At 40.2% G+C, this 27,219-nt stretch overlaps 1 protein-coding gene across 1 annotated transcript in view; it reads left to right on the top strand.

Annotated features, from left to right (window-relative positions):
* MAP3K3 (mitogen-activated protein kinase kinase kinase 3) overlaps positions 1–27,219 on the top strand; it is a 58,346-nt gene that overhangs the window by 9,793 nt on the left and 21,334 nt on the right. Inside the window, exons 3-6 of the mRNA XM_090291838.1 lie at positions 10,996–11,036; positions 15,506–15,605; positions 18,672–18,785; positions 25,594–25,714. Of these exons, the coding sequence (XP_090147964.1) occupies positions 10,996–11,036; positions 15,506–15,605; positions 18,672–18,785; positions 25,594–25,714 (376 nt within the window). The remainder of the gene's footprint in view (positions 1–10,995; positions 11,037–15,505; positions 15,606–18,671; positions 18,786–25,593; positions 25,715–27,219) is intronic.

Raw genomic sequence — 27,219 nt, 5'->3', positions numbered from 1 at the left:
CTTGCTGCAATTCATTGCTATTCAAAGCTGCTTTTGGAAGGAACACTTTTCCAGAAGTGAGTCCCCTCCCCCGGGCTTGAGCCTAATGACCTCACTTTCCTTCCTGTCTTCCTATGTGCAGTGTGCTTGCTAACTGCTGTCGTCAGTTGATCTTTCTCCAAATAGGACTACTAGCTTGGGTATCAGTTTGTAGGTGAAAAGGAGAAACTTTCTTCCTTTTTAAAAAAAATGTATTTTATTTATTTTTTAGAGAGGGGGGAAAGGAGGGAGAGAGAAAGGAAGAGAAACATCAGCCGGTTGCCTCTTGCATACCCCCAGCTGGGGACCTGGCCTGCAACCCAGGCATGCATGTGCCCTGACTGGGAATCAGACCAGCAACCTTTCAGTTTGCAGGATGATGCCCAACCCACTGAGCCACCCCAGTCAGGGGTGAGAAGCTTTCTTGAGTTGGAAGGCCCAAAGGGAGCAGTCTGGAAAGAGGAGGCATAGAGTAGTCCTTGATTGATCCTTGTGGGATATCTATCTTGTGGGAATCCTTCTGCTTAGAGCCTAAAAGTCAGTATAAGAAAATTGTTCCTACTGCTGTTATTGGAGTGTAGTCAGTGGTTATGAAAGTAGAGGGTTGTGCAAAAGATTGACTACTGGTTAGGAAGTAATCTTAGGAAGAGGTGCTGGCTATTTGAATCCATAATTTACTTGAATATCATCAAACTTTTTCTGTTGTATAGAGGATACAAACTATTAATTTCAGGTTTTTATTTTTAAAGAAAAACACAGCAGCCCCTCAGCCCTTCTGAACAGCCCCACAGTAACAACAAGCTTAAGTGCAGGGGCCAGTGAGAAAGAAATTTTGGGTAAGGAACCAAATTTACCCGTCAAAGTTAAAATATACTTTTAAACCTGAAACTAGTGCTGGAAGAGTATGGAGTTCATTTCCCAGACAAGTCGTTTTAGTGGATTTGTAGGGAGCATTGGTTACTCATTCCCTATGTTCTATGCTTCTAGTCACCATTTCTCACAACAGTATTATTCATAACCAGACTCTTATCAGTGCTAGCCAATAAAATTTTTATAATGATAGACATGTTCTGTATCTGTGCTGCCAGTGTAGTAGCCACTGTCACACATAGCTAATGAGCAATTGAGGAACTGAATTTTTATTTTTATTTAATTGTAATTATTTCAAATGTAAATAACCACATGTGGCTAGTAGCTATTGTCTTGGACAGCACACGTTTATATACTGTATAAGGGACTGCTGATTTGTTGGACAAGACATTTAGTACATACTTAGAGATGGTTAGTAATTCATTGACACATTCCTTTCTTCACACAGGTCATAAGTTTCTACCCACTGTCATAAGCTTGTGAAGCTGTGGGACAAACATGGTTGTTTAGAAATTGAAGCTCAAAGTTTTATGCTTATATTGGATAAAAGGGCAATGATAATTTTTTTCCCTTATAAAGTCAAGATTGTGGAATGGTCTCTCCTGGGAAGTGTAGCAGATGTTCACTTCCCAGAAGTATTCTTCAGCAAAATCCTGAAAGTAGAAAAAGGAAGGAAATCTCAGTTAATGTGTTTCTAGGAAGGACAGAGTGAGATGGGTTTGAGGGGAGAAACCTTTGGGGAGAGAGGTGTTCATAGCTTAGTGTAATGAAAAGAACGAACCTAAGAGCCTGGAGACAATACGTTAACATAGGACTTTACAATTTACAGAGTGAATTTACATTTATTATTATCTGTATTTTTGTTCACTTGGGCCTGGGGTAGAAATAAAGTCTTTCTCCATTACCAGATCTTCTGCTAGAAGGCCCATGCTAAGGAGAAGAGAGGAATGAAAGATCAAAACCTAATTTAAATGGCTAAGAGATGTCAAATTGGACCAAATATTCAAATTGCAGAGTCCTGATTGAAAGTAACCATGTACTTTGGCCAGCAGGAAAGGTTGTTTATTCAGGGGAGGGATGGTGCTGGCAGGGGCAAACAGCACTTCATTGTGAAAATGGCAGTGTTGGCTACAAGGCAGAGCTGAGACTGGCACAGCTCCACCAGGTTCAAGCTTGGTATAGCAGGGAAAGCCAGAGGAGTTACGGGTTCGTTGACAGAATTGTTTGGGAGCTGAGGCCTGTCAGAATTAGAAAACCAAATTTAATATCTCTGCTTGACAGGACTTCAGACATTCTCTTCCCTAAGTAAATAAGCTAAATAACTGGTTGAAAAAGAAAATGCTTTAGAGAACAGCTAAGCTTCTGAAAAACAATGGAAGTACACAGGCAATAAGATGCTCAGCTATGAACTATTTGCTAGGAGGTAGTATCTGTGTTCTTTGTATTCTCCCTCCTGTACATTAGGTCCCTGAAAGCCTACAGCTTGGTTAGAGCTGGCTGGACATTCTTAGACGTATTGTACATCCTAAGTGTGCTGGGGCCTGTGGATTGTTTTGCAGGTGATGATGTGCAACATACCTTTAGCAGTCATCAACTCACAGTGCTTTATAACCAACAGGTGCTCGCTGTTTCTCTGAGGTTGACAGCTTAGTGTAGTCAGAAGTTATTGAGTTGTTGATCCATTAACAAAGGCTTTTACAACTGGCAGAGGACTTTCCGCAACAACAGTTAACAGTAACAACAACAATAAGCTGGTGTATCATACTTTAAAGTTTACAAAGTGATTACATAACATTATTGAATAGAGCCAGGAAGCAAACGCAGATCTTCTGACTGACTCCTGGTCACAGTAATTCTACTGTGTATAAGGCTAATAGCCTTTATAAACCTCAGTATTTCTATCTGAAATACAGAGATGATAATACCTGCTGTGTTTAGCTCTTAAAGCTCTTTTAAGCCCTGGCTGGTGTGGCTCAGTGGATTGAGTGACAGTCTGCGAACCAAAAGGTCACCAGTTTGATTCCCAGTCAGGGCACATGCCTGGGTTGCGGGCCAGGTCCCCAGTTGGGGGTGCGCAAGAAGCAGCCTATCGATGTATCTATTGCACATAGATGTTTCTCTCCCTCTTTCTCTCTCCCTTCTCTAAAAATAAATAAATAAAATCTTTAATTTTATTTGCGTACACTTTTTTAAAGTATATTTTATTGATTATATTGTTACAATAGTTCCAATTTTCCCCCCTTTTGCTCCCCTCTGCCCAGCACCCTCCTTCTCCCAGCAATCCCACCCCTCTTAGTTCATGTCCAAAGCTCTTTTAGGACCATGGACTGACATAGAGCATTTTATACATTGCAAAACAAATGTACAAATATAAAGTGGTAGTGATTACATCTCATCTGTTATGTTCTGGCATTGTGAGTATGAACTCTAGTGAAAGCTTCTAACCAGAACTATGCATACTGTCATGGAACTGAAAGGGTTAAGGTTTTCTACCTTTCTCACATTGTCATTACTGTCTGATGGCCCTTTGCAAACTTCTAAAACTATTCTCATTTCTGAAATTCCCAGTGGAGGAAGAAATAGAATTCTTATTTCCACAAATTCTTATTTCCCTCAAATCTTTATCAAAATGGTAGGTAGAGGCTTGAACAGAGCCTACGGTCTTGGTCTGACTCTCCAAATGTTTACTAGTCGATGCTTTAGAAGGGAAAAGTTGCTTTCTTTATAGCAGGCAAAGCAGAGCAGGTCTCTTGGCTATCAGTTCTAGAGGAGAATTTTAGAAATTGTTCCTCCAGCAGGGTCAGTGATTTAATAGACTGCTTTTTATTGTAGACCTGGCTCTTCAGGGCTTCCTTTGCCTTTCAGGGGTTCTTGTATAAGTTAGGCTAGCTAGCTTGAAAATAAAACATAGAGCAGTACATAAGTCTGGTAGTCTGTTTTATAAGAAGCTGCTTTATAATGTCTTCTAATGATATCTTGGGATTTTTATGACTCACACTTATAAGTAAAATTATTTTTGATGCCCTTTTCTTTTTCTTCTCATTTATTGTCTTTGGCAAAATAAGGACTCCAGTGCCAAAGATGTGGGAGCCATCAAAAGAATATAGCAAATACAGGGAGAGAAAACACTACAGAATCAGAGACAGGGTACCCGCCTTGATGGCTAGCTGCGGCCTTTGCCAGGTCAAATTAGTTCACAAACCTTTGTTTAACAAACTTTGATTTTTTTGTATTCTTGGGAGCCCTCTTGGGTTACCTGTTCAGTTGCTGTGTTCAGACTTTGAGAGAGTCATTTCTGCATAAGTTTAGTCTCTGTTGGTTTCTCTTATTGCCCCTGCTGAGTTTCCAAATATGTAGCTCACCTTGGAGGCTGGTACTGTTCTTCTCAGTGTGGCTCTCACTCTTCCTGTTGCCAGATTGGCTATAGTTGGCAGGGGATTTGAACCTATCTAGACGTGAGTTTTTGTACTGGAGCTTTTTTCTCAGCAGCTGTGTCCTCTCCATTCAACTCAACATGTATCTATAGTTAAGTTTCATAGACTTACAAAAGAAATACAAGTTCTGTTCACTGTGCCCTAGAAAGCATGCAGTCTTAATCGGGAAATGAGAAATTCATGGAAAAAAGAAACTAAGGTAGAATGTGACTATGCCTAAATACATGGTACAGATAGTAAGTGCTATAGGAAGCCAGGAAAGTAAAAGGTGAACTTGGGCCAAGGAGTTACGGAGTCATTTCCGGAGGAGGTGGCACTTGAACTAGGTTGTAAAAGTTTAGTTAGGTGGAAAGGAAGAAGAGTGGCATTCCAGGTTGGTACACTAAGTGATTGAAGGCCTAGGGGAAGGAATGAATATGGCATATTTCAGGAAATATGGTGGACATTGATTTGAGAGGGTCCCTGTTGAGAACAAACAATGTATGATGGTTACATAAACTGAATGATCTTCAGTTCCAGAGGTCTTTGAATGATAACTGAGAATTTAGACTTTATTCCATAAGGTCATGAGGATCCCTGTTTACTTTTTGAATAAGGAAGGGACATGGTGAAAGCAGTGGTTAAGATGATTGAAATTGTAGAGGAATGCAAACTATGTTGGAAGGGGGTTGCCAAGAAATACAGAGTTTCTTTTGGAATAGAGGAGTGAGCGCTCAGTGAGAGTGGTGATGGAGAGAATGGACAAGAGAGTCTTATACCAGAGGCCTTTGAAGGGAGAATTGGAATTTACTGCCTGTCTGTGAGGAGGGGAAAGAAAGGAAAGAATCAAGCAGAACTCAGGGGTTTGAGCCTCTAGCCAAGAGAGCAGTGGTACCAAGGCTAGAAATACAACACTAAGAAGGGAGACTAGTTTAGGAGGGTAGCTGATGTAGGTACATATGGTTAAGTTAACCTTGATATTACAGAGAACAATTTAGACTGTGTGTGTATATGTGCTTGCGATGTTTGCAGGTCCACAGTCCCATATCTGCAGTTCTGAAATCCAAAAAGTACTTCAAACTGAAAGGCTATTTAAAAAAAAAAAAATTATGGCAACTCATTTGGCAATAAAACCTGGTCTGAATGAACACAAGGCTGTTTGTAGTCTACTCCATTTATTGTGATTGTTCATACTTTTCATTACAAAAACTAGGTGTGTTTTATTAACAGATGAACCTTAAATCTTAGTGACATAACACAGTATGTCCAGTACAGATAAGGGAGGACAGGATTCCCCATAGTCACCTAGGGTCATTAACTGAGGTTGATTCCTCTGATCTGGAACATGTGGCTGCCAGGTTAGAGAGTCTAGAAACTGAATTCTGTTCTCAGTGTTGGGTCAGAAATACTTACAAAGCCCAAAACTAACTCGAGAGAGGCTAAGTGCCCTGGCCGGTGTGGCTCAGTTGGTTGAAGCATCGTCCTGTAATGGAAAGGCTGTGGGTTTGATTCCCAGTCAGGGCACATACCTAGGTTGCAGGTGTCATCCCCTGGTCTGGGCATATATGGGAGGCAACCAATTAATGTTTCTGTCTTTTCTTTGAGGGTTCTCTCATTCCCTTTTTCTCTCTCTAAAAGCAATGAAAAAAATGCACTTCGGTGAGGATTAAAAAAAGAGAGAGACAGAGAGAGAGGCTAAGCAGTGCAGAGGAGTGGAGTGCATGAGATACCTGTGCACATTCTGCCTCTGCCATGGGAGTGCCGCCCCAACACCCTCCTCCTGGGGGCAGGTGTCACATATACATAGAACATGTACCATAATACCTCTCTAAATCCAATCGTGCATTCTGAAACACTTTTGGCCCCAGTGGTTCTGGCTAAAGGATAATAGGCCCATGTTATTATTTACTGAGCACTTATGATGTGTCAGGTACTGTTCTCATACCTTTATCAATTATTTTATTTAATTCAGTGAGATAGATACTACCACTATTTTCACTTTACAGATGAGGAAACTGAGTCACAGAGAGGTTAGTAACAAGTTCAGAGTCACACAACTAAGAGGTTGTAGAGTCAGGGTTTGAAGCCAGACAGTTTGACTCTAGCGCTACATTCTTAACAACAACGTATCTGCCTCAGATACATGGCAGACAGGTGAAGTTTCACTTGAGAGAATGGGGCTGAACATAAAGATTTGGGAATCTTTTATTTAGAGGTTGCCTGATTTTTTTGTTCCTACTGAGGAGATGTGAGGAGATGGGGAGAAATCCAGAGGCCAAAAGTCCAAACATCAGGGACAGATCACATGTGGGGGAAGGGGTGAGAGAGGGCATGAGGAAGAGGAACCAGCAAAGAAGAAGTGGTTAGCTGATGGCACTTTCCCTGGGCTAGGACAGAGTCACAGAGGCGGGGAAGATAGAAGTTCATGAAAGGGGACTTGGCCTGTTTGAAATGCCTCACAGGCAAGGAGAATGGTTGGCATGAAGGAATTGAATTAAGTTATCTTTATCTGAACGTTTCTTACCCATGGTTTATTCTCGTCAGCTTGACGGGAAACTCAGATTTAGGAATTTGGCAGATTTGGGCACACTCTGTGGTACATGGAAACTGGTCATGGGCCTGCATCCTGCTCGGAAGGGCTGTCACCACATCAGAGAAGGGATTCAGAGTGCTAGGCTTCCTAGCTTACCCTACTTACTTATCACAGGCTCGGTTAGTCTTGAGTAGAAGTGATTTGTGGTTTGGGCCAAAAGTTTAATTGCCTTTCCGACTAAATGCACTGATTTCTTACTATAGAATAGTGCTTGGATTATGACCGATCATGAATAAATTTGGTTCCCTCAGTCCCACTAAGGGACTGAGGGGATTTCTTTAAAAAAAAACAAAAACAAAAACATATATATGGCAGTTCTAATCTCCCCTCCTCCTCTCAGCCTCAAGCATCCACTAATCTGCTTTTTCTATAAGTTTGCCAATTCTGAAAATTTATATAAATGGAATTATATAATAAAATATATATATGTATGCATATATGTTTCTTAACACTCATCTGAGGGGGAGAAGGGAAACATCGATAGGTTGCCTCCCCTATGCTCCCCAGCCAGGGGAATCAAAATGCACAGCATTCAGGTGCATGGGACAGTGTTCCAACCAACTGAGCCACCCAGCCAGGGCCTGAGGGGATTCCTTTATAGGTACATCTAAATATAATGTCCCAGTTTAAAAATTAAAGCTATTGTTATGTGTTTATTTTTGCTATAAAAAGATAAAAATCAACAGTAAAAAAATAAAAATAAAAAAACACCAAGGGACATCTGGATAACGTATGGACTTTAGTTAATATATCAATATTGGTTAGTTAGTAATAACAAAAATGTCCCGTACGAATATAACATGTTAATAATAGGAGAAACCATGGAGGGGAAGTATATGGGTACTCTCTATTTGTTCAGTTTTTCTGTAAATCTTAAAACTGTTCTAAAAAGAGACTCCATTAATAAAAGTAATCATGATCATGAGAGAGCTACACCAAGGTGTCCTGGGCTGTGAGCAAGAGGAGGTGAAAGGATATGGAAACCCACCTGCAGGGACAGACAGGGATGCAGACTGTGGTGAGCACTTGGGCTACTCCACAGCCAGTTGTGGAACTAGAGATAGTGGGAAGCTGGAGATGGCGTGTCAGAGCGTGGCAGCATGTCTCAGGCACCATGCTTTGGAGGGCTCTTGCCTGGTAACTACTTAGTGCTTCAAGGGGAAAGAGAAAAAGAAAACTGAAAAAAAAAACTGCTCTCATTGATATAAACCTTAAATCTACACAATAACTTCCTCTGCAGCAAAACCTCTCCACCTTTCTGCTGCTACACACACACCCTCACCTAGAATGCAGACCAGGTGGGATACACTGCCTTTATCTACCTCCTCTGGCTCCATCCACTCACAACCTTAGCCACAGCCCCCCACTACTAGTCCCCCATGCCCCATAGCTTGTTGCATGATTGGTATCAGTCTCCTGGCTCTGACTCCATTGTTATCCTAGATATGGGGAGCTTTGCATCTCCTCCATAAGTTCCAAAAAGTAATACAGTATTCCCTCACTTATCGCGGGTATTAACGTTCTAGACACACACCCCGCCCCCGCAATAGGTGAAAATCCGCGAAGTGGGAACCACATTTATTTTAGTATTTATATACATTTTAAGGCTTTATAAACCCTTCCCACACACTTATAAACCGTTCCCAGTCCCTTAACTAACCTTTTCCAAACTTTTATAAACACTACTTATATTCTTAAACATATTCTACACTATTAAACCAACATAAATTTTAACATACGTATACAGTACTGCAAAATCCCGCGATATAGCGAAAAATCCGCGATAAATAATTAAATATATTTTTAAAACTCCCGCGATACAGTGAGGCCGCGATAAGTGAACCGCGATATAGAGAGGGACTCCTGTATCACAAACAGAACTTTGCTAGTTTCCTTCTTTCAGTGCTCTGAGTGAAGCCCTGCATCTGTGAGTAAAATAAACCTTTGCCTGCGCAGTGCATAACTTGTAGCATATTATGGTAGTTTAAAAGCTAGGCTCCCACAGTTCAAATCCTGGTTCTTCTTTTACAAGCATCATGACTTTAAGGAAACTTATTTAACCTCATTGTAATTCAGTTTCTTCTGTAAAATAGGGAGACTAATAGTACTTGTGAGGATTAGTTTAATTGATATATGTGACATACTTAGAAAAAGTCTCAGAACATCATGTATGCTCAATAAATGTTAAGTATTGTCATGCATTATTCATGGATAAAGTGGTTCATATGTTATATTAAAGGATGAGAGGGTTGTATATCAGGGCTGTATTTTGAAGCGTCACATCACATACCTGTTTTTCAGGGAAGCTTTGGTCTTTATTGTTTAGTAGGTGATCTTTTCAGGGCCATTAAGCTCTCTGACTCTTGGTTTCTTTGTCTTTAAAATAATGGGTTAGAGAATGGTAAACTTGTATTTTAATTTAGTGATTCTCAAGGTGTGGTCTAGGGACCTCTAGGAGGTTCCCAAGACCCTTTCAGGTGTCAGTGAGGTCTAAACTGTTTTCATAATAATACTAAGATGTTACTTGCCCTTTTCACCCTCATCTCTCAGGAATGTACAGTAAAGTTTTCCACAGGCTACATGAGTATGTGTCATCATAGCATATTGAAAGCAGAAGCTGGTGTGAGAATCCAGCTGTCTCCTATTAAGCCATACATTGAAAAGATTTGTATTCTTTCACTAAACTTTTTTAAAAATATGTATAGTTAGTTTTAATTAAAAATGTGTTTATCGTAGCGTGTACTGGTTTTTAATTATTTTTAAATGAATAAAATAAATTTTCTCAGTTTTAATTTCTAATATGGCAAATATTAGATATAATTTACATAAAAGCTCTTTGGGGTCCTCAATAATTTTTAGAGTGTAAATGAGAACCACAGGTTCAGTTCAATGGGCTGGAAGAGAATTCTAGGTGCTTACTTTCTTGGGAAAAGGAAGTCCTTATGCACCCATTCTAGCTTTCAAACTCTCTGCCTTTTCTATCTGCTCTGTGTTCCTTATCTTCAAATACTCTGAAACCCTCTCCTTTCTTTCAAGATACAGTCTGTTAATGTATCGTTCTCAATATGATTTTCATTGTCTTTCTCTTCTCTCTTATTATTTGTTGATTTCCTGACAGTCTTTTCTTTTTTTAAATTTATTTATTGTTTTTCTATTACAGTTGTCCCACTTTTTCCCCTATTGCTCCCCTCCACTCCACCCACCCCCAGCCTTTTCTTTTTCCTCTATACCTATTTTTTCTTCTGTCATATCTCTTTTCCTGTCACTTTTAGTGTTAACAAATTGCTTGCCCTTTATAATATTTCTTCCTCCTTGATTTGTTCCTTAATATTCTAACACTCCTACTTCCTTTAATTTCTGATACTTAACACTCAGCTCTGTTCTCCAATAATTAATCCATTTAACAAATATTATATACCATTCCCTTTGATTATCATCAGGGTACAGAAACCAGATAGATATGATTCCTGTCCTCCCAGAGCTTATATGATACCCTTGATGGTGATTTAGGATAAAGCCGGGGTCAGTTATAAGGTAATTTATCCAGGGTCTCATTTTACCCCACTGGGCATAGCCTTGAGAGGATCATGGAAATCAGTGGTAGCAGCAGCAGCAGCAGTTTCTTGCATGTCTACTATATATCAAGTATTTTACTTACATTATCTTATTTAGTTCTCATTAGCAACTCTAAATTAGATATGTTTAGCCTCACTCTACAGATAGAAAACCTAAGACTCATAGACGATAAGTAACTTGCTTGTGCTCATATTTCTAGGAAATATCAGTAAAGATTTTTCTGTTCAGTGACATCAGCCAAGAAGGAATGATATCCTGGCCAGGAGGTTATATGGAGGGATGAGAGGCCAGAGCATAGCAAATAAACTGGGGCAGCCACCTAGGGATCTTATCCCAAGATCTTTGTTGCCCCTGAGGTTAGAACTGGAAGGCTACAACTCACTGGAAAGGAATGCCTGTGGGGAAGAGAAGCTGGAACAGGACATCAGGGATGTTTGCTTGATATTGCTAAAGGACTGCTTGTGGCTTACCTGGAAGTAACCCATGCCAGAGAACCCACTAACCTGTCTGTCATTTCTTTGACAGAGTGACGTCAGAATCAAGTTTGAGCACAACGGGGAGAGGCGGTAAGTCTGCCTTATGATCAGTGGTTGTGTTCCTGTGTAGTCACTGGCTAGGCATTGGAGTCGATTGGGCATTAAGGGGAAAGTTTCACCTTTGGCTTGTCCTACACAATTGAACCTTGTTTCTGGTCTATATGGAAGCAATTTCAATTGCTGATGTTTTATTCTTCTGCTCTTATTCTGCTACTGTGATGTCTGCCAGTTTGCTAGGGGAAGAAGTCAGGACTCCAGCTGTACTCAGTCATGACTTTCAGACACACTGACACTGTTACCGCCAGTGGGCATTAGAAGGAGTTCCATTCCCATCCCTGGTAAAGTGGCCCTGATTTTGTCTACATCAGGGGCCAGGCTGACAAATTGGAAGTTTCTTTATAATGTCCCTAGGTCATGGGAAGCTTCATCAAGTCCTTCAAATGTGAAACATTTCAGAGCATTTGAGAACACAGAAAGAGGGAGTTATTCAATCTATATTCTGTATTTTACCTTGTTAGGGAAATGAAAGTAATAGTACAAAACCCTGATGTCCTTTTCTTCATTGTCAGCATTTAGTTTTTTTGAAGTCAAGGTAGATGTTCTCAGTGGAGGAAAATATGACTCCACTTAATTTCTCAAGTTATTCAAGGAAAAACTTCTAAAAATCATAGAGAACTCTGTTCATGGGATATTTGGGACCCTGTGTGTGCATGCATGTGACACTTAGGAGCATAAGTGTGCCTTTCATATCTTGTTTCCCACTTTCTGCCTTTCTCCCATTGATGCCCCCCATTTTTCTTTGCTCTCAGCATTTGGAGAGCTGAAGAAAGGTACCCATGAGGGTGAGGTCCCCCTACTTGACAAGTCCCACCAGAGGACCTAGTACTTCCAGACATTCTTAGTACTGGTAGTTCTCTGTTGCTGGCAGCTTTCAGTCCACTTTGAAGCCAACTCAATGGGATATCTATGGCTGCTGCTCTCTCTTAAAAAGATACATCCACAAGCCCGCAAGGTTATCAGAGGCTGCCTGGTGGAAACATTGTGCAAAGAGTGCTCTGCAGAGCCACAGTCCTGCTGCTGCCTTGTGGGTTCTGGGGCTCTTCCACGCCTGGAAGGAGGAAGGTCTTCTGAGCTCTGTCCTAGTTGCTCCTCTTGTGTCCTGCCAGTAGCAGGGAAGTTAAATTGTCACTTCGTTATTGCCGTTTTTCAGACTTTTAACCTGACTGGGTTTTAGAGGGATGGCCAAACTTTGTAGCAGCACAGAGTTTTCAAAAGTAGATATGAAATCAAAAGGTCAGTTGTGTTGGAGCTTAATTATGCAGTTAACGCTCTCCTGAATTCCTGTTCCCAAAGTGGTATGCAGTTACAGTGAGCAGACTTACACTGAGAAAGTGTATGTGTTTAGTTTCCGAGAAGCTGCCAGATCGAAACCACAAATATTTAAGGTGGTCAGGCAGGAATGGCCTTTTGAAGCCCTGAGCAGTAGAGCATTGGTATCAAGGTTTTGAAAACTGTGCATTCTCTTTTTATGGAGCTGTTTTCAGGAGCCGTGGCATTTCACTGTTTGTGTACTATGTGTGGAATTGAGGACTTCATAAAATTGGTGCAGGGAAGCCAAATTCCAGCTGCTCTGTGCCAGACAGCTCTGGTTTCATGTATTTCATGTGTTAGAATTTTGTAGAGAATTATATTGTGGGCTTTCTTCACTTTTTACAGAGAATGTGGATACTATCTATCTAAATATTGTAAACCCTTATAGAATTAAAATTCATAGAAAAAAGGAAAGAAGTAGTGACTTTTCCCATTCATCTATGTCAAGTATCCATTCTGGTGAACTGACTTCCCTTTTGCTTTGGAAGGTTGGGGCCCAGGCTCCTGACCCTTCTTCTCCCTCTTAACCTCCAACAGGGCAGAAGAGGAGGACTGTAGATTAGGATCTCCTTCCCTTTGAAAACCTTCATGTCTGGACTCTGGTGGAGCTGGTTGTAATGGGTGTCAGACACCTCTTTAAGCACTGACCTAAAAATGCTTGTTATTTATTGTGATGGCAGCAGTTTAGGTCTTACCAAATCTGGATGTCCTGGTGTCTGATATTGATCAGACTTTTGGGCTGCTTTTGGGGATTTTGAATGTCTCGTTGCCTGGCCAGATGTAGGAGAATTTATCTCTGAGCCCAATCCTTTTCTAATAATAGTGTGCAGTGGCCAACTCAGGGGTCTTTTGGTATTTTATTCAAAAAGGCTGGCCCCTTTTGAACTGCTGCTGAGGTCCTGATGAAGGGATATGATTTGTGATTAGGAATTTACAGAGTCGTTCTCTAAAAGGTTCCAGGAAACACTCACATCTAGATAACCCACATCTAGATAGCACCCGACAGTATGATTTAAGGGAAAAATATAAGGATTACAGTATGGTTGGGTTTTCTGGTGGATACAGACTAATATATTCAGCAATATAATTTCCAACATTAAATAAATTATTTGGTCAGATTTCATTAAAATCCAGTTGCATGGATTCCTCTTTCCTGTGATTTATTGCTTCTTCCTCTGGTCATACCTCTTCCCACTCTGGGGAAGCAGGGAAGATGTGAAAGAACCACACACCGCTTCCTCTCAGTGTGGAGGAAGGCACAAACTATAGAGGCTCGAAGGCTGAGTGCTGTTACTCCACCACACACAGGTTAGTCACATTTCATTTAGTCTAGATGTACTAAGAGATGAAGGAAGTTTTAATATGCTTTCCCTCCATCACATTAAGCTTCTTTTCGTGTGCTTATTAGCCATTCATAACTCTTCTTTGAATTGTCTCATCATATTCTTTGCCTGTTTTTTTATTGGCTTGGCTATCTTTTTCCTATTGATTTTGCAAGAATTTTCTCCAAGTTTAATATATTTTTTTCACTTTGTTAATGGTTTATTTTGTCATCAGAAGTTTAAATTTTTGTTGTCAAATCTCCCTTCTTGTCTTCTGTGTTTTATGTCATACTTAGGAAGTCCTTCCCCAATATTAATTTTTAAATCTTATATTTTCTTCTATGTATATATAGAAAGAGTATATATATGAGTTTCTCTCTGGTGGTCTCTTCTGCTTATCTCTTTGCTTATTTTTGTTTTAATTATTTAAGTTTCAGAATATTATGTTGAACCCATATGAAATTGCCACTTTAGGACTGTCAGCAGTATCATATAATTCAGCCTAATACATTCAATAAAACATCTTAATGAAAATTTTAAACACACACAAAAGTAGAGAGATTAGTATACTGTATGTACACTCCATGGTACCATCACCCAGGTTCAACATAATCAACATTATAACATTTTCCCAATTTTGTTTCATCTTTCCCCACTTTTAATTTTTTTTAAAGATTTTATTTATTTATTATTAGAGAGAGGGGAAGGGAGGGAGAAAGAGAGGAAGAGAAACATCTATCAGTTACCTCTTGCACACCCCCAACCAGTGACCTGGCCTGAAACCCAGGCATGTGTCCTGACTGGGAGTCGCACTGGTGACCCTTCGGTTTATGGAACGATGCCCAGTCCACTGAACCACACCAGTCATGGCCCCACTTTTAAATTTTGTTGTGATAGTTAATGACTATTCATGTTAACACTTATACAGTTCTAACAAACTGTACAATTCAGTGGGTTTTAGTATATTCACAGAGTTCTTACTCTACCCTTCATTTCTAGAAATTGTTCTTTGAACCAACCTAATGAGTCTTTCTAGAAAAGCATCATTATCAACACTGCTAACATGCCCGCATATGTCACTGGTTAAGAAAACTGATCATGCATATAACCAACTCGAGGGTAATTCCTGTGACTCTCTGGTAGAAACTCTTGATTCTGAGGATAATTGTATTGAGACTCCTGTGGCATCTCCAAATTGAACAGTGGAAAAGATTCCTTTTTACATTTTATTTCTTAATTTTTAGAAAGAGAGGAAGGAGAGAGAGAGAAGCATTGATTTGTTGTTCTACTTATTTATGCATTCATCAGTTGCTTCTTGTGTGTGCCCTGACCTGAGATCGAACCTGCAACCTTGCCATATTGGGATGGTGCTCTAACCAACTGAGCTACCAGGTCATAGCTGGAAAAGATCTTTCAAGTTCTGAAGTTGAGTCACTTCGGAGTTAACACCATGTTTTTAGGACTGCTGCTTCAATCTCCAGGTTTTCTTCCTAACAGGAGTATTTAAAACAAGTTTTTAAATCCAGGTGTCATGCTATGACTGAGCTGTCACTGACAGAAAGATCCAAGCTGAAGTGGTAGAGCAGTGGTTGGGACTAAGGAATGCTTGTGGGTACTATTGACAAACCTGAGAGATGTTCAGAGGAAGAGTGAAAATATACAGATAGATAAGAGAAGAAAAACAATAAAGAGAAAGGCAAGTTGTGTCCTGTATTGGAAAGAAAAGGAAGATAATCATTCAGAAGCCATAGCTTTGAAACCCTCCATTTAAGTAGGCAGTTACCCGTACTTCCTGTTCCTTTTCAGAATTATAGCCTTCAGCCGGCCTGTGCGGTATGAAGATGTGGAGCACAAGGTGACAACAGTGTTTGGGCAGCCTCTCGATCTACATTACATGAACAACGAGGTAAGGAAGCAGATTAATGGTGTGGGGACAGCTACCTACCTTCTTTCTCCCTGCTTAACTGAGGATTTCCTGGTTTGTTCCTCTAATATCATCATGTGTTTTCACTTTCTGGAGCCTTTTTCCTTAATTCCAGTAACTCTAATTTCTGGAGGTTTTTTTGTTTTGTTTTTACTACATGGAAGATTCCATAGCTATTTCCATTCCCCCTGCTCTCCCAGTGCTGATAGCTCTAATACTCCATGGTGGAATCAGGTATGGTATCAGGGCCAAGGCTTATATTGTCTCCTTTACATTTTATAGGTTATCCTTTTCTTTCCAGCACAGACTTAACAAAAAGCAGGGGTTCATTAGGCTGGGGGAGAACTGGTAGAAAGAACCTCTATCAACAGTCATAAATGCTGGATTCTTCTCTCAGAGTTTAACTCCTGATTGTAGCTTATTTCAAAAGTTAGCACTTGCTTCAAGGATTTCTTTGACTCTTCCTCCTCCTTCCTCCCACTCCCTGCCTCAAAAGTCCTTATATATTCATACTCTGAATATCACCTGGGAAGGAATTCTTTTGAATGTCAGTTACTTGGCCACTTTCCCAGTGCCAGGAAAGGTACTAGAGGCTGTATTCTGCTTAGGCTGATGCTTTGCAGTAGTCTGAAAGGTAATGTGTTTGTGCCTAGTAAAAAGTATGTATCTAGAGCAGTGATTTTCAACTTTTTTCATCTCATGGCACACATAAACTAATTACTAAAAGTTTGTGGCACACCAAAACTTTTTTGCTGATCTGACAAAAAAAAATGGGCATAATTTTGATTCATTCACTCTTGACAGCTCTTGTTGTATTGGCTGATACCATTTTTAAATTTGAATGTCTAAGGGAAAAATGGTCAGTGCTTCTGACTAAATAATCACTTACTGCACATTTTAAAAATGCTTGCGGCACACCAGTTGCAAATTGTTGGTCTAGATCAGTGGTACTCAACCTTCCTAATGCCGCAACCCTTTGATACAGTTCCTCATGTTGTGGTGACCCCCAACCATAAAATTATTTTTGTTGCTATTTCATAACTGTAATTTTGCTACTGTTATGAATTGTAATGTAAATATCTGATATGCAGGATGTATTTTCATTATTACAGATTGAACATAATTAAAGCATAGTGATTAATTACAAAACCAATATGTAATTATATATGTGTTTTCCGATGATCTTAGGCGACCCCTGTGAAAGGGTCGTTCAACCCCCAAAGGGGTCGCTACACGCAGGTTGAGAACTGCTGGTCTAGAGGGAACTGGGTTGAGGGAACAAGACAAGAAAGCTAGGCGATATCATGGCTCTTTGAGAGTCAGGTTCTTCCTGTGTGGTTTTGTTTTATTGGTTGAAGAGTTAAGAATTCCCTCCATAGTTTGGGGCTTAAATCTGTAGGGGCTGAGATTTGTTTGCCAAAAACTCCCTAGTCCCTTCATATAAAATATACAACTACAATTGGTTATACTGCCAAAGAGCTAACAAAAATGAGACCATTTGGGTCATAGCAGCACTATTTACAATAGCCAAGTGCTGGAAACAACATAAGTGCCCATCAGTAGATGAGTGGATCAAAAAACTGTGGTACAGTTACACAATGGAGTACTGTGTAGCAGAAAGAAAGAAGGAGCTCCTACCTTTTGCAACAACATGAATTATGCTTGGCGAAATAAGCCAGGCAATGAAAGACAAATACCATATGATATCACCTAATACAGGAAACTAATGAACAACACAAGAAACGAGCAAGATTGAACCAGAGGCATGTAAACAAGGAGCAGACTGACAATGACAAGGGGGAGTGGGGAGGGAGAGAAGGGAAGTAAGAAAGGGAAGGGCCTAGTCAAGGAACTAGTATAAATGACACATGGACATGGACATGGACATGGACAGCGGGGTGGGGGGAAGCAATGGGGAAAAAATGGGACAACTGTACAGTAGTCCCTCTCTGTATCGTGGTTCACTTATTGCGGCCTCATGGTATCGTGGGATTTTTAAAAATATTATATTTAATTATTTATCACAGATTTTTCACTATATCGCGGGATTTTGCAGTACTGTATATGTATGTTGTTAAAGTTATGTAAGTTTAAGAGTGTAGAATAAATATAAGGTTCCTACTTTCCGGAGGGGTCTAGAACATAATACCCGCAATAAGCGAGGGAATACTATAATTTACATTTTATTAATTTAAAACCCCTCAGCTCCCTTTCTTTTCTTCCCCCCCCCCCCTCTAAACCCTGTCTTAGGATTTGAGAATCACAAATGAAAAAATCTGTTGATTTTATTTTATTTGTTTATATATTTGTAATAACTTTATTGAGATATAATTCATAAAATTTACCCTTTCAAACCCTGCTATTTGGTCTAAATTTGTGTCCTTACTTGAGTAACAGTTTTCATCCTCTGCGTGTCCCCCTCTTCCACCTGTGCCTTTTCTGCTTGTTCTTTTAATGTCAGATATGATTCTGCTGCTTAATTTGGAAAAATATATGAAGACTATAACTGTTTGGGATTTGATTCTTTGTAGTAAAGAGTATTTTCAGAAAAGAACCTCTTAAAAAATATCAAAACAAAAGTACTGATACTCTAGTATGGATGAACTTAAAAACATTAAGCTAAGTGAAAGAAGCTAGATGCAAAAGACTGTACATGAATTGAATTGAAAATACATGAACATTATGATTCCATTTATATGAAATGTCCGAAAAAGGCAAATCTGTAAAGAAGGAAGGTAGATTAGTGGTTGCTTGGGACTAGAGGTAGAAAGGGGGATGACTATAAATAACACAGAGATCTTTTTGGAGCAGTGGAACAGTTTTAAAATTGAATTGTGATGGTTGCACAACTCTGTAAATTTACTAAAAATTATTGAATTGTACACTTAAAAGAAAATACCTCTATGGCTTCAGTTAGATCTTTTAAGATTCCATAGTATCCAATAAGATTGGTTTCTTCCAAACTTATTTTTATTTTTTGTTATTTTGCTTATTTTCACAAACTAAAGACTTTTATATGAATTCCTTTTTCTATGTCCTGTGTCACAGCTCTCCATCCTGCTGAAGAACCAAGATGATCTTGATAAAGCAATTGACATTTTGGATAGAAGCTCAAGCATGAAAAGCCTTAGGATATTGCTACTGTCCCAAGACAGAAACCATGTAAGTAGCCCGTCATGGCCTGGCAGCAGAAGACAGAGCTTGCTGTCCTTCAGGAGAGAATTTTGTGTTCCTCAGCCACTGCTAAAGCAAGAACATAAGCAGGGCCCAGCCCACTGTGTCTTTGGCCAATGAACCTTCTGTGTTTGATTCCACTGCAAAGCCAGATCATCAGTGTTAAAGTTGCAACTAAAGGTTGCTTGGCTTGTGGTGTAGGAGGAAGCAAAACATTTTATAGTAACGGATAAAATTATTTTTCTTTATATTCATGTTCTTTTAATTAGATTTGGACCCCAGCAAGAGAGATTTGATTAGCGTGGGAGGTGCTGATAAGCAAAGGCTGTCAAGGATTTGAGACTGTCATGCTTTGTAAACCCAACTCCCACAACTCCTCAGCAACTGTGCCTTTCCCTTTGGACACATGTAGGAAATAAACTTTTTCTTCTCTTCATGGGGGAAAAGGTCATTGGGCTGGAAGATTCTTGTAACTTACCAGCTGCTGCCTTACCAAATGGCAGGTAATCTACAGGAGCCATCAGAAGCGAGGAGTTAATTCCTTATGCAGTTTCTTCTAAATGGTCCCTGGGGGTCCACGTTCACAAGAACGTCTTCTAATCACTGATTCCTATACCAGTTTTCTTCAGACACATGTTCCTGATGGTGTCTTGGCACTCTTTCCCTTATCCTCAGAGACAGCCAACTATAGACAGCTAACATTGCTTCATGAGAACAATGGATGGGCCATACCAGGACAGAGTCTAGATGGAACAGTGCTCGTGCTGACCATTTGTTTTTAAAGAGACTCATGGGGTTAGGCTATCGTATTAATTAGGAGGAGGCACAGGAGAATGCAATTAGGAAGCCTTAAAATTAAGACTTTTTATAATATTACGGAAGTGTCCTTGCGTGTGAGAATTGGTCTTCTCTATCCCAGGTGTTTTTTTTTTTTCCTGGGTAAATATATACTTTATTATTTCTGAAGTAAACTATATACTTTGTTATTTCATTTCTCTATTTAAATTATTCACCTGCACCTTATAGTCCTTCTTTATTGCCTACCATATAAAACTACATTTAGCCTAGCATCCAGGGTTTATCACAAAGTACCCTTGCTTTTTTAACTCCCCAGTTTCATCTTTTTACATTCTTCAACATACTCCCCCATTTTTCAGTTCATCCATCTTCCTCTTTGCCAGATCTAGTGTGATTTACCCCCTAAAATTTGATTAATATATTGAGTGCAGCCATCTTGATAATTCCCTATTTTAGTCATGGATGTAATTTGCATACCAGTGTATAGGTTGCTTAGTAATTACCCTCTAGTTGTTGCATGTTTGTAAGTTTTACCCCAAAAGATTACAAGCATCTTGAGAATAGGAGCTGTATCTTTTTTTTTTAATCCTCACCAAAGACGTGGCCATTGCCCATTGATTTTAGAGAGAGGAGAAGGGAGGGAGAGAGAGGGAGAGAAAGATTGATGTGAGAGAGAAACATTGATGGTTGCTTCTCATATGCTCCCTGACTGGGGACCAAACCCACAACCTAGGCATGTGCACTGACCAGGAATCGAACCCGAGACTTTCAATTTATGTGACAAGACTCCAACCACACCAACCAGGACAAGAACTGTGTCTTACTATTTTGCATCCCCTTCCCTCCTCATCCTCTTCAGAATACCACAGTAAATACTTACTGAATTATTAGCAAGAGTCAAACAGAGATCGTATTCAGCAAACCTCTTTCTTACAAAAGAAGTTGGAATTAGGGTTTGGTTTAATGATGTGTTGCTTGACTGGGAGCTAGCTCCCTTAATTGTGACCCCTCCACTCCCCTGATGAGAAGGCATAGACAATCAGTTTTTTACATCCACTTTCCCATTCATTAAGGAGTGCATGCACATGGCTTTAGATACTGCTGCAACACCCCGAGCTGTTTGAAAGATGATCACAATAACACATTAATTTTTGCATATGATCCTGCAGTCTTTGGCCATATGTGTACATACTTTAAGTGTTATCATGGTATTTGTACAATTTTCTAATTTATTTTTTCACTTAAATTGCCATGTACATTTTTCTGTGTAATATACAATCTTCATCATTATAATTTATAAGGATACATAATTCTCTTGAGTAAATATGCCATACTTTAATTAAATAACCATTTTTGCTACTGTTGGAACACTTAAGCTACTCCTGTTTTTTGCATTTATAAAGATATACATTTAAAACTAACAGTGATGATGGTGGTGATAACAGTCTTTTCTTGGGAACTTCCTCAACTAGACTTAAGGCTTCTTAATAAACAGAAGTATGATCCAAAGTTGTTATGTGCTCAAGAATCCCACCTCTAGAACAGTACTTCTCTGTCGGTGATGAAATACCAGTTTTGTTTTTCTAATTTCCAATCTGTCATGGACCTTTTTTTTTTTTTTTTTTTTTTTAAACACAAAAACTGAAAACATGGAAAAATTAACTAGAGACATACCAAAAAAAAAAAAGCCAACAGTTTTTATTGTTAAATTCAGTAGACACAAAGTCACTCTGCCAAAATGCTATAGAAGTTTTTCAAGAGTTCCTCTGCATTTCTGTACTTACCTGGTTGAGGACTGGTACACAATAGATTGTGGTCTGGCACCGGCTCCCAGATCACACTCGAAGTTCACTGCTCCAGGATACCATATCACCCTGGTCTTCATCTCCTGCTGATGACTGTCAGCCACTTTGATTCTCTGCCTAGTGTCCTCCATTAGCCATCCATTACCTCATGTACCTTATTACCACCTATACCTTTATCTCTCTTCTTATTCCTGTTTTTAAATGCACTGTCTCTTTCTTCTTTCTGGATTTCTTTTCTACTGATCTTTCTATAAGAGCTTCTAATTTTTCCTCTGTCTTCATCTCTTGCCAAGGTGGATAGTCATACCCCTTTTCACCTCACCTGGCCAAGGCCATGACTTAGGCCTCAGTACATTTCATACTTGAGAACTCCTGGATTTTAGTAATCACAGAACCTCCACTTAGTCTGAAGAGCCTCTCTCTAGCCTTGCTTTCTGTTGCCATTTTAAGATACTTCATAGTTTCCTTCAATAGTTCTTACTGCCTTAGGCCACTGCCTTAGTCAACTCTTATTAAAGAGTTCTCTAAACATGTGTGCATGTAACTCTTAATTGATCTTTCTGCTCTTGACCTTCTTATAACATTCTAGACCCAAGTTTCCAGTGTAATCTCAAGCTTAGCATTCTTTTTTATCTTCATACTATAAAAACACAATACCCAGCCACGTAAAAGAGAATGGCATTTCGTTTTATTACCTCATATTCTCTGTAACAAAAAAATAAACTAATCCCATCCAAATGTTATCCACTTCCCAAATTACTCATCAATCAGTTTGACACTTTCCTGTCTACCATTTAGGTTCAAAATATCAAGGATAATCTAAAGGGTGATTCTTTTCAGTCTTTCTAAAATAATGGGGCAAGTGCAAGACACAAAACTTATATGTGTCTCATTCAATTTTTGCAATTTTGAGGGGTCCAGGGTAAGTAGGCATCTGTTATCACCAGTCTACACCTGGGGAACCTGAGACTTAGAGTGACTTGCCCTAGGTGAGGCAGTATATAGTGACAGAGCTGGTCTAGAATCCAGATAGTCTGATTTGTAGTCTAGTACCTATCAGTTACCATTTAGCAAAGGAGTCTTGGAATTTTTATAGTCCTAGAAAAACTCACCCATGTTCCCCCACAATTCATTAGAAGCAGAACAGAAAGTGTAATGTTGCCCGCAAGGAAAACTGGTGAGATGTGTCATTGTATTCCCTATAGCTCAGAAAATTTTAAGGGGTTGAGGTCACTTTTTTATATTTAATCTAAAAAGCCTAGAACTCCTTAGTCAGGAAAGGCAGCCTAAGTATATATGTAATCAAAGTATGCGAAACATTACAGAGTAGAAGTAATAAAAACAGATTTATTCGACTAATCTCAGTGTGGCTGAGCTCCTTGAATTGGTAATATAGAACAAAAAGAAACTTAAGAATTTGTATAATGGTTGTAAACATCGAATCCATTATTTAAGATGTACAGCTTCAAAACATTTTTTTTAATTTTATTTATTTTTAGAGAAAATGTCCTGACTGAGAATCACAAAATATTTTTAAAGGCTTTAGTAAATTAATGGATGTTAAAGCTGTAAATTCATCAAAGAACCTAGATGCTCCCACTACTATTGTAATTATCATGGTCTTCCATGCAGCTGTCTCTTGGAGCCACCATTGAAGTGTCCAGACGTACGTGCATGCACACACACACACACGCCCCACTCTCTTTTCTCCCCTGTGTCGTTGAGTCCACTTTTATCTGGTATCACCAAATCTTTTATCAAGATTGTGGGTTGGCTTTTATAACCTGCTGATCTCCTGGCTTCCAGTTACTGCAGTCTTTATGTACGTGTTTCCCTGGTAGTGTTGCATGTTGTTTGTGGAAGCTACACACACTGCTACCCACAGAATCTTTTAGTGAGGTTTTCATTGAACGGTCGAATGCCATGTTCTGTTTGCTATCTTTAGGACGTTCTGCTGGCTACATGCTTCTCACCTGTTGGCTCTCCTCTCACTCTACTATGGTCCCCATTTATTTTTCCTAGTCCTACTTTCCTCCTTCCTCTCCCACTGCTAAGTCTTATTCAGGGTTCCCTGAATTCTTGCATCAACCTCATATTTGTTTGCCATACCATTCTCTTTTATCTGCTTAAATCAGGGTTTTTCAAACTTGCCTATTAAAAACACTTGAGGAGATTATAAAAATACCAGTCTCTGGGCCCCACCCCAGCTGGGCTGAAGTGTCAAAAGCCCCAATAGACAGTTTGAATGGGTGGCTAGGGTTGAGAACCACTGCCTTAAATTGAAGCATGACTCACCTTCTGTGACCTGGCTGCTCCAAGTGTGGGCCATGTGCCAGCAGCAGCATCACCTAGAAGCTTGTTAGAAATGCAGATTCTCAACCCCACCCCAGACCTACTGTATCAGAGTCTGCATTTTAACAAGGTCCCTGTGATTTGTATACACATTAAAGTGTGAGAGGCTGTGCTTTGAAATCATTCCTGGTTTCCCTTCATCTGTTTCCCATCCTGTTGCCACAGCTTCAGCCTCTCTCTTTTTTAAAATCTATGCTTGTGTTGGCTGTTGAACCTACTTTCCTATCTCGGCTTTTAGATTTTAAAATTGGGAGTTTATAGAGTGTATGTTCTTTGAAATATTTCTAATTCATGCTGCCAAGACTTATTGAATTCCCACTATGTATAAGGCCAGTGCTGTGTTTAAGCAGGTGAGCCTGGGACGCTCGTCATGCGGCTCTACTCCTTCTGACTGCATGACTGGCCTTCTCTTGCCCTTCACTGGCCTGCTTCCCCAGTGCGTGGCTTTGACTGTTTTTTCCTTTCTGACTCTCAGCAGAGAGCTATTGCACATCGGAGGCTTCAGCAAGAACATTCACTTCCCCTTGGTTCTGACTTCCCATTAGAGCAAGACTGTTTGTCAAGCCAGCCTGCGTGTAATCAAGTCTGGTGTGGGGAGACTGGAAGAGGCTGCTTGGCAGCTGAACTCACCCCTGAGAGCAGGAAGCCTTTTTCCTGGAGGACAGGATATAGTGTGTTTAGGTCGGACTCCTTTTTCTTCTGGGAGGTAAAAGAGAGAGAAGCAAGTAGAAACTTTCATCCAAGTTAATCCATAAATCCCAGGCTCCCATTCCCATTCTCATTCTCAGTCGTGCTTTCTATATTTGTAAGCACATCCTGACATCACTTGCTCACCTCCACGCTTCAGTTTTAAGCTTTTCAGTGCAAGGGCCCCTTTTATTGCTTTGTTTTCTCTAGGGCACATCTGGAGGTTTGACTGGGTCAATGCAAAAGTGGGGGTCGATGTGGTAAGGCTGCTGACCCTGTTCTGAGGTCCTTCACCTCTGGCAAAATGGTACCTATCATAACTTTGCCCAGATGAACACAATGCTGAGGTGGTTCACATGGAAACTCCAGTAATACGAAACAATTGAGATCTTACCTTAATTTTCAGGAAGTGATTATGGTTGGGGAAGAAGCAGCATAGAAGCTACTTTTAAAAATACATATTTAAGCCCTGGCTGCTGTGGCTCAGTGCATTGAGCGTTGGCCTGAGAACCAAGTGTCACTGGTTCAGTTGCCAGTCAGGGCACATGACTAGGTTGCACCTCAGGTCCCCAGTTGGGGGTGTGAGTGAGAGGCAACCACACAGTGATGTTTCTCTCCCTCTCTTTCTCCTTTCCCCTCCCTCTAAAAATAAATAAATAAACAAGCAAACAAACAAATAATAAAAAAATAAAAATACATATTTATTAACCAGAATTTTGTTGGGCAAGGAGGTTGCCATCATTCTCTATTCTGACTCACCACTCGGCAGGTGATCTTACTGCTGAAATAATTTCCTGCTTTTCCTGCTATTCTTCCCAAACTCTCTGGAGAATTTTATGAGAGGGTATTTACAACTCTCTTCTGTTTGGCAGATTAATAGAGGAATGCCTGTTTATTCCTCTGTGTCTGGGTCATCTCCTATTAAATTGGGACACTGAGTCTCAGTGCTCATATATCAGTGAAGCTATAAAACTGCATAGAACAAATAGTGATTTTCCAAGACACATTGAGGAGTGAGATTTGGAGGGAAGCTCGGTAGCAGTAGCTTGTGTTTTGAAAGCGTGAAGGCAGTTGAAAGTATCAGGAAGGGTGCAGGGGCTTTTCTTGGCATACCTGCTTAAAGATAGCTCAACCTTCTTCCTCTTATCTTGCAGACCAGTTCCTCTCCCCACTCTGGAGTGTCCAGGCAGGTGCGGATCAAAGCTTCCCAGTCTGCAGGAGATGCAAATACCATCTACCAGCCCCCCGAGCCCAGAAGCAGGCACCTCTCTGTCAGTGAGTATTTCAGCCCCTTTTTTTCCAATCTCATCTAATTTATCTGCCTATTATTTTAAAAAAAAATTATTAATTAAAAAACAATCAGCAAACGTTATTGACTGCTCCTCTGTAGAATAACACTCTATGTCATTATTTGGGGAAAAGGGGTAAAGAAATGACTGGGATGGTGTCCTGACCAGCAGGAAGCTTCCACTGTGATGATGTGACGGCATAATCAAATTCCTTTTAAACATCCCTGAACAAGTGATCACCTCAGACATCTGCCTGAAAACCTCTAGCAGCAGTCTGCCTTTGTTTTTGATCATTCTTTCCTCAAAGGATTGTGCACTCGTGGAGTTTGGAATCAGGTTTAAGTTTGAATTTCGACCTCAAACCTCTTGCCAATAATTCCTGAGGAGTCCCTATACTTCAAGGTTGATGCTGACCAACGAAACTCTTGAAGAGTCAAATTCAGTTGTCTGGGAAGGATAGGAGACTATTGATGCAGTATATAGAAAAAATTGGCTAACTAGGAAGAAAGCTATGTAGCTGCTGCCACGCCTCTCTAGGAAAGGAATATAAATCAGGTCTGTTTATTATACCAGGTAACCCCAAATTGCTCCATATCTCATTTCCCAGAATCTGAGGAAAAGGCCCATTTCTTGAATTCTGGAATTTGTTTCAAGGGGAAATCTGGCCTAGCAAACATTTGTATTGAGTCTACTGTCCTAATGTTGCTGAGAACCCTGCTGCCACTAGGAAGCTAAACTCTAGCCATTCAGGGAGAATTGCATCAGACCGAACTGCTCTCTGAAGATGTTGAGCTGGAGTTGGGGAGATCAGAGCATTGGTTGTCTGTGAGTGATAAGCCTGCAGAGGGAGTAGCAGGAATAGTGTCTTGCTCAGGCACTGACTTTGCCTCACTGGGTAATTTTTGAAACTCAAGCAAGCATTGGTAGTGAGTGTTGCCAAGCTGAAAGTCTGTGTATGTATTTCATATTTCTCTAACATTGTGGATAATTGGTAGCTGTATTGGTAGAGGAGAGAGAGCCGGAACCCCAACACAGAGACTGTCCAGAGCACCTCTTGGCCCTGGAGATTGAGAGGCTGAGTGGATAGCATTGTTCATTTGTGGAGTAAGCAGTGAGGAGTGACAAGGGGCAGTGATTGGGCCTCCTGCTCCTAAGTAAGTGCCTGTGATTTATATGTGGAAGCAGGGGCTAAATGCTGGGCCATGGTTGTAGGGAGTCATATATGGAATTCCTTGTCTGAGAATGCTGAGAAATAAAAGTTGTGGTTTCTATTTATCTAGAGAGTGGGCAACACAGCCTCCTGACACAGGTAGATCCTGGGTTCCTTCACTCAGCGAGCACTGTGTACCGGCCATGGTGCTGGGGTGAATGCTGCAGGGAAGGCCAGGGGTGGTGTGGGAGCACTGGGGTGGCAGGCAGTAGCCACCTCTGCCCAGGACTTTGGAGAACAGCTTTTGCAGAAGAGGGAACATCAGAGTTGACACACAAAGG

The sequence above is a fragment of the Furipterus horrens genome, unplaced genomic scaffold (assembly GCF_987537825.1).
Source record: "Furipterus horrens unplaced genomic scaffold, mFurHor1.1.pri manual_scaffold_11, whole genome shotgun sequence".
In the NCBI taxonomy this organism is placed as follows: domain Eukaryota; kingdom Metazoa; phylum Chordata; class Mammalia; order Chiroptera; family Furipteridae; genus Furipterus; species Furipterus horrens.
The sequence above is the reverse complement of the archived record's forward strand: the minus strand, read 5'-3'. Positions and strand labels throughout refer to the sequence as shown.